This window comes from Aegilops tauschii, chromosome 4 (assembly GCF_002575655.3).
Source record: "Aegilops tauschii subsp. strangulata cultivar AL8/78 chromosome 4, Aet v6.0, whole genome shotgun sequence".
Lineage (NCBI taxonomy): Eukaryota > Viridiplantae > Streptophyta > Magnoliopsida > Poales > Poaceae > Aegilops > Aegilops tauschii.
In genome coordinates this window covers 262,313,349-262,321,827 of record NC_053038.3, presented here as the reverse complement: position 1 = coordinate 262,321,827, position 8,479 = coordinate 262,313,349, and the positions used below count along the sequence as shown (strand labels likewise).

At 50.2% G+C, this 8,479-nt stretch overlaps 1 protein-coding gene across 1 annotated transcript; it reads right to left on the bottom strand.

Moving 5' to 3' along the window:
- Positions 1 to 1,069: 1,069 nt before the first annotated feature.
- Positions 1,070 to 3,205, bottom strand: LOC141021811 (uncharacterized). Its single transcript, XM_073497659.1, has 4 exons — positions 3,026 to 3,205; positions 2,084 to 2,338; positions 1,458 to 1,949; positions 1,070 to 1,201 (listed from the first exon to the last, which is right to left on the bottom strand). The coding sequence occupies exons 1-4, from the start codon at positions 3,203 to 3,205 to the stop codon at positions 1,070 to 1,072; spliced, it is 1,059 nt and encodes a 352-aa protein (XP_073353760.1).
- Between the last annotated feature and the right edge of the window lie 5,274 nt (positions 3,206 to 8,479).

The following is an 8,479-nucleotide window of genomic DNA, read 5'->3' as shown; positions in this document are numbered from 1 at the left end:
TTATAAAGCAATACACTGTTCATTACGGGCCAGATTCACCACGGGCCGTTAACGGGCCAGGAGTTACGAAGGGCCTCATATGGGCCAAAAGACGTCATGGGCCATACATGGGCCAGAAGTTACAATGGGCTAGAATCATATTGGATGGCCCAGATGGCGCTACTGTGCCTAATTCGGATATGCCATGATGGGCCGTGAGTTAGCGGGTTGTAAATGCGCTATATGCGAACAGGACGTTAACATGCTTTAAGTGGGCCAGGCCGTTACCTTTTGACCAGGTCAAACGGGCCAACCTTTTGACCTAAATGGGCCACTATTGGGCTAAGACAGGTGTCGACGTATCATAGGCGCGCCCGTCCATTCGCCGGATGACATCTGTCCCAACACTGAGCCAACACATGGATCTGCCGGCGAATGAGAACTTTACACATGGAAAATCCCCTTTGGTCCGGGCTGTTCACGGGTTATCGGATCCAAACCGGAACCCGAAGCTTAACGGAGAACCTTTACGGTGGATGCCATGTCTCGGTTACCCTTGGCAAAAGTGCTTCCATGATGCGCCATTTATCGTCATAGAAGTGGACACTTCCATGATGATAATTTTGGTATTGTCATGGAACACTTATATGACAACACATGTATGACTATCTTGATTCTGTCATAAAATCGTCATGTATGTACATGCATGACAGAAAATGTGACCTACTGTGACAAACACTATCATCACAGAAGTGTTTTTTTTTTGTAGTGGGAGGCCCTCCCTGGAGAGGATCCGACACAAGATGAGATCCATGACCTCGAGGGTGCAAGGGTGGATATTGCGGCTGTGGTAGCACCGCAAGGCCTGCTGGTATCCTGCAGCGCGAAGGGCGTCCTGGTGGCGGGCTTCCTCGAGGAGCAAAAGATCGGCTTCCCGTGAATCGTCCTGACGTGCCTCATCAAACACCAGCACTCGCGGGGAACCATGCTAAAGCTCTGAAGGAAGGACTGCCTCAGCCCTATAGACGAGGAAGAAGGGGTTTTCGCCAGTGGGCTTAGTCGCGGTGGTGCGGTTGGACCACAACAAGGACTACAGCTGGTCTAGCCAACCATTGCCATAGGACTTAAGCTTTTTCTTGAAACTCCTAGTCTTGAGGCACTTGAGGACTTCGCTGTTCGCGTGCTCGGCCAGGTGATTGATCTGCGGGTGTGCCATAGAAGCCTAGCGTATATGTATACCAAGGTTAGCACAATATGACCTGAAGAGACAACTCGTAAATTGGGAGCTGTTGTAAGTGACTATAAGGTTGGAGACGCCGAATCGTCCCACGAGGCCCATGATGAACTTTATGGCCTAGCCGGACGGAATGATGCGCACGGGCTCGGCCTTCGCCCACTTCGTGAATTTGTCGATGGCGACATAGAGGTAGCGGTAGCCGCGGAGGCCATGAGAGTGGGATTTTCTGAAGCCCCTTCACGGGATGGTGGAATTGCTTGGCGTAGAACTGACAGGCTGCACAGGACTGGACCAGCTCGGCGGCGTCACGGAGCACCGTGGGCCAATAGAAACCACTGCCGAACACCTTACCCGTGAGGGTGTGCGACAAGGAGTGGTGCCCGCAGTCTCCCTCGTGGATGTCAGCCAGTAACTCGCGCGCTTGTTTTTCTGAAATGCACCAACGAGATGCCATTGGGGCACTTTTGGTACAACTCGCCGTCTTGTAGGAGTGGTGCCGCAGTGTCCCCCGGGCCACGCGCTCTACTTCTGCGTCCTCTTCTAGAAGGGTATCGTGGAGCAGGTAGGCCCTGAACTCTGCAGCACAACAGTCCGCTTGAGGCTCCAGCGCCAGCAGCAGAAGGGCTCCTGAGGTTGGGCCATAGTCCAGCGCGCTTATGGGTGGCGCGGGTGGAAGCTCCTCGAGGAGCAGCGCCGTGCCAACCACAGTGGCACGGCCGATGGCCCGAAAAGCCTCTCTTCAAAAACACCGGGGCTCTAGGGCTCGCTGTAGGATGCTCGCTCGGCGATGTCATCAGCGTCCTTGTTGATCCAGCACGGGATGTTCTACGGCTCTAAGCCGAGGAAACATTTCTCGAGTTTACGTACCTCCTCCACGTAGATCGCCATGTGTTCGTCCTTCGGCTTATACGTCCTATTGGAGAAGTTGACAAGGAGTTGAGAATCGCCCTTGATGGTGAGGCGCTTTATCCCTAAATGGGCGGCGGCCTTGAGTCCAGCGATGAGGCCCTCGTACTCCGCAATGTTGTTAGAAACCTTGTCTTCGTGCCGGAAACAGAGCTGGACGGTGCAGTAGAGCTTGTCTCTGGCTAGGGAAAAGAGAACGACCCCAACCTCTGTGCCCTACCTGGTGAAGGCGCAATCACAGTGCATGACCTAGCTGGTGGGCGCCTCATCTCCAGGCAAGAGGGACTTGTTCTCGTGGACCTATTCCTCCTAGGTATCCATCCATTCTGCCATGAAATCGGCGAGTGCCGTCCCCTTGATGACCCTGGTGGTACAAAACTCCAGCTGGAAGGTCTGCAGCTCAATGTTCCACTCGGCGACTCGGCAGAGGGCGTTAGTGCTACACATCACCTTCTCCAAGGGATATGCGGAAACGACCTTGATGGGGTGGCCTTGGAAGTAGTGGTGCAGCTTCCTAGAGGCAAGCAGGAGCACGAGAAGGAACTTTTGTTGCAGAGGGTAGTGCGCGCATCCCTCAACACCGTGCTGATGAAGTACATGGGGTGCTCGACGAGGCGCGTGGTCTTGGTGGCTGCCTGTTCCTGAGGAGGTGTGTGTGGCCCGAGAGCCTCATGTAGCGCAAGAGGCGCGGGGGGGGGGGTCCAAAAGTGCCTTCTTGGAACGTGGGAGGTTTGCAAGGCTCAGGGGCATGTGAGTGTCTGACAGCTCACAAGTCCCTGGAGATCCGGGGTGCTCAGGGGGCTCGCGAGCCTCGGAAAGCCTTCCTTTGGCATCAAAGCGCTCATCCCGAACCACCACGAGCGTGGCGTTGGCCATTTATGGGGTAGCCGCCAGGTAGAGCACCAGGGGCTCGCGGAAGCGTGGCGCCACCATGATGGGCGGGCTCGTGAGATTTGTCTTGAGGTCTTCAAAGGCTGCATCTGCATTCGGGTTCCACTCGAAGGAGCCAATTCTCTTCATGGTCTTGAAGAACGTCAAGGCACACTCGCCGAACTTGGAGATAAAGCGCCCTAGGGAAGCCATGCGCCCTCACAGCCGTTGCATTTCCTTGAGGGTTTGGGGCTCGATGGCCTTGATCTTTTAGGGGTTGCCTTCGATCCCCTGGAGCGAGACGAGGAAGCCGAGGAGCTTGCCAGAGGGAATTCCGAAGATGCACTTGTCGCGGTTGAGCTTTAGGCTAACCTTGTGCAAGCTGGCGAATGTTTCTTCCAAGTCTTGGATTAATGTTTTGGCCTCACGCGAATTGACCACAATGTCGTTGACGTAAGCCTCCGTGTTCCTCCCCTGCTGCGGCCGCAACATGATGCGCATTAACTGCTGGAAGGTGGTGCCGGTGCTCCTCAAGCCAGAAGGCATGCATGTTTAGTAGAACACACCACATGGGGAGATGAAGGCCGTCTTTTCAACATCTTCCATTGCCATCTTAATCTTGTGGTAGCCAGAGATGGTATCCAGGAAACACAGCAGGTCGCACTCGGCAGTGGATTCCACATTTGGTCAATGCGTGGGAGTGGGAAAGTATCCTGGGGCAGGCGTTGTTAAGGATCATGAAGTCGACGCACATGCGCTCCTTCTTGCCTTTCTTGGGGATGTCGACCAGGTTGGCGAGCCACTCGGGGTGATGCACCTCTCGAATGTCCCCAGCTTCCTGCAGCTTGTGCACCTCTTGGACGATGAACGCCTGCTTCTTCGACACTTGGCATTGTGCCTTCTGCTTGACAGGACAAGCATTGGGACACACCGCCAAATGGTGCTCAATCACTTCCCTCGGGACGCCGGACTGGTCGGACGCCTTCCAGGTGAACACATCCTTATTACCCCGGAGGAAAGCGACGAGTGCGCCTTCTTGCTCAGGGGAAGGCCAGCGCTGATAGTGAAGGTAGGGCCTGAGCCACTACCGTCGACCGACACCTTCTTCATTTCGGCGCGGTCCTGAGGGAACAACTATTTCTTCCTTGGAGGCGCGGACTGTGGAGACTCGGCCCTATCTTCACCACAGGTCAAAATGAGGGCTCTGGGGACCCAAGGAAAGGTTCTGTCACGCCTAATATGCGATCCTATCCGAGAGGAACTCGAAGGTCCCACCAAGGATAGAGCCGTATATTGAAACACTTTTGCAAGGTGGATATCATTACATCGTACCATTACACAATAGTTGGGGATACATACAAAGGGTATACAAATGCCACAAGAATACATCAAACATCATACATGAGAACAAAATCCGACTATGGATGAAAGACAAACAGAAACTCAAACGACATCCACCCTACTAGCCAAGGCTACCGACCAGGAACCTATCCCGTGAACGTAGAAGAAACAGAAGAAGAACTCCATAACAAGTAAACATCGCTCTCACGTCATGATCATCGCATTACCTGTACCTGCAACTATTGTTGTAGTAATTTGTGAGCCACGAGGACTCAGCAATCCCATTACCATGGGTATCAAGACTAGCAAAGCTTAATGGGTATGGAAAGGATAAGTGGTGAGGTTGCAGCAAGCGACTAAGCATTTTATGGTGGCTAACTTACGAGTACAAGAATAAGATGAGAAACTACGCAAACGGTCGCAAACTAGTAATGATCAAGAAGTGATCCTAAACTACTTACGTTCAAACATACCGCCACCATGTTATCTTCTCGACTCACTCGAAAAGAGACCGTCACGGTTATGCACACGGTTGGTGTATTTTATTTTGGGTCTAGTGTCAAGTTCTCTACAACCATACAATTAAAATTCCCATCTGCCACATAACCGCGAGCACGGCTCTCGAAAGTTTAAACCCTACAGGGGTGTCCCAACTTAGCCCATGACAAGCTCACGATCCGCGGAGACAATCCTCCATCTCGGGACCCTCCGATCAGACTCGGAATCCCGGTCCACAAGACATTTTGACAATGGTAAAACAAAAGCTGCAAGACCTCCCGGCGTGCCGACACCCTGTAGTAGCCGCGCGTATCTCGTCTAAGGCCACGACCGGATGAGCGCAGCGTACAACAACTGAGACTCGAGTTTCCCCAGGGAAGCTGCACACGACTCTGTTTTGGACTAGCACTCATGAGGAGCACTGGCCCGGGGGTTGATTAAGAATCCTCGGGGTCCGGAAAGTCCCTATGCAGATTTTAGTTGTTATTAGGCAAATGGTAAAACCAATGTTGGGCCTTGCTGGAAGTGTTTTATTCAAAGCGAACTGTCAAGAAGGGCCCATAAACCCTCATCGTGTTAGTGACGCAAAATCAAGGAACATAACACCGGTATGATGAAAACTAGGGCGGCAAGAGTGGAACAAAACAGCAGGCAAAAGGCCGAGCCTTCCACCCTTTACCAAGTATAAAGATGTATTAATTAAATAAGAGATATTGTGATATCCCATGATATCCATGATATCCATGTCCCAACATGGAACAACCTGCAACTGCACCTGCAACTAGCAACGCTATAGGAGGGGCTGAGCAAAGGGGTAACATAGCCAAACAACGGTTTGCTAGATGGTGGAAAAGGTTAGAGGCTATTTCATGGCATATTGGGAGGCTTGATAAACAAGTGGTAGGTAGCGCGACATAGCGATAACATCGAGACAACTAGCATAGCAAAGATAGTAGTGAGATCCAAGGTGACGGTCATCTTGCTTGAAATCCCGCTAGGAAGAAGAACGAGTCCATGACGAAGACGAATGGGCGTAGTCAAACGAATCCTCACGGTCGCAATGAAAGAGGAACTATCGAGAAGGAGCACAACCGGAAAGAAGCAAACACCATGGTAAACACGCAGCACATGAACATGACATGATGCTTAACCAAGTATGATGCATGACAAGGCTACATGATTCTACTGATCGCAAGAGATAATGCATACAAGAACAACACATCAAAGCAAGTTTAAATGAGGCCAGAAACAACATATAACAATTTCGGTAAGTCTTCATATTCAAATTTCAAAATTGGTCCAGATCTGAATAACACATTATGTCGAAGTGGTCCAAAAGCAAGTTAAAGTGCACCAAGATGATCTACACGTCTTTCTAGTCAAGTTACATATAAAGTTCATCTAATTCGGAGCTACGGCCTAGAAGATATGAACAAAACAAGTTAAACATGGCATTGATGCAAATGCAAGCAAAACACAATCACAAACACTCCAAAACATGGATGCAACATGGCATGATGAAACTACATGCAAAACCAAGCAAGTTTCATGTAGAGCATGCTCCAAACGGAGCCACGGTTCAACACATCCACTCAATACAAGTTTCAAACCCAATCTGCCAAAACAACAACTAAGCACTTTGCAATCAAGGAAACAACATGCTACAGGAAACATATAAGCACAAATTTGATATTCACTTAAAGTACAGATGACATTCTCCAAATAACCTTAAGGTTCAGGTTCATAGGCATCAAGATTAATCCAACATGATCAATGCAAAAGCAACTTTAGAACACAGATTATGACTGAGAAAAGCAGGGCATACATGTGAGCAGAAAATAACATGTTGATATCTTGGAATCATGAAGCAAACAAGCTACAGTGCAAGATCATGGCAAACAAAAGCATGGCATTAAAGTAAAGGTTATACATGGAAAAACATTATGACTAAGCATCTCCTGATAACCTCTAGATTAATGGCATTCATCAAGAAAATATGGCAAGTTATAACAGATTCTCAGACTTGTTGAAAAACAGTATGGTAGAAAATAGAGTCATGATACATATTTTGAGACAATAAAATTATATGCTACATGAAAATTTCTTGGTATAAAAGGGCAGGGCACGCATGTAGAGGTAGAGCACTACAAAACATGAACACTTAGTTACTGCTATAAAACAATGGAACATGCTCAAAACATGATGGCAAGATTGCAAATGATAACAGATTCACAGACACTCGAATTTAGTGAACATGGCAGAAACGGCGACAAGTAGACATGTTTGCAAGCTTGGTTAACTAATTATAAAGAATATCATGGCATGTTAATGTACCCAACAGAAAGAAGGCATATTTTTGCATCCACTCATGGCAAGAACATGGCCATATGGTCCATAGAACACTAGCTATTCACCTGGCAAAACTGAACTTACTGATAACAGACTGACAGAAACATTATTTAGCAATTTGAGAGCATGGTCATGACAAGATACAGCAGGCCATAATTTCAAACAAGGACATGGATGCATAAATCATAATAAGATCTACAAAACATCCTTACTGAGCATCTCCCAAATATGTACTGATTCACTTGTAGCATCAAGTTAACATGGCAACATAATATAGGAGATTCAGATGATTATGCATCAAACTCATGTTGACAAGTTGCTCATATGATGGATGCATTAAATCACACGAAAATGACAAAGGGGCAAGTTATAACAATTTTCAGCAGATTATATCATTTAGCACTTTGCAATGATGGTTAAGTCATCAAGATGAACAGCAACATACATGCAAAGCACACCATCATGTAGAGCATTCGGAGAGGAACATTTTGACATATCATACACTCCAGTCGGATAAACATACACCAGGTTATGGCATCTGAAACATGCACACATGATGATAGGATTCAAGGACTTGGTGGAAATTTAAACCCTCGTGAAAACGGGACGAGGTCGTGCGGGATGCGGAGATCCAGGGGAGAGCCGCCTGTTTGGTTCGTTGGACGCAGGGTATCTGGGATGGGGTCGTCCCGGCGTTGGTCAATGCCGGATCCGGCGATGGCGACGGCGTTCAGCGAGTAGGGGAGGCCGGCGGTGGGGATCGACGATGGCGGGACGGCGCAGGGAAGCTAGATCCAGGCAGCTCCCGCCCGGATCTGGCCGGAGGCGAGGCGGACGCCATGGCAGAGGGTTGAGCAACGCGGGGCGCTCTGGTGTCGGCGCAGGGCGGCGCTCCGGCGAGGTCCGGCCGGAGCGGTGGCGCAGCGCCGGCGGAGATGCGGAGGGAGGCGGCGCGAGGCGACGGTGTCCAGCGCGGATGGCGGCGGTGGCGATTCGGGCCGGAGGGCCCGACCCGGGCTCGCGGGCCGGCGGCGGCTGTTGACGCGAGGAGGCCAGGCGACGGGAAGGCAACGACCTCCGACGGCAGCAACATCACGGAGTGGAGGGCGGCGGAGGCGGTGAACGGCGGGTGCGTGTCAGAGTGTCGGATTCCAAAATGGAGAATGGAGAAAATGACCGGATGCAAGCTTGGAAAATAGGAGGATGCAATGCACATGATGACATGGCAAAAAGCAACACGTAAGCAAATGACATGGCCACGATGGCGAATAACTGGAAGACACCTGGCGCATCGGACTC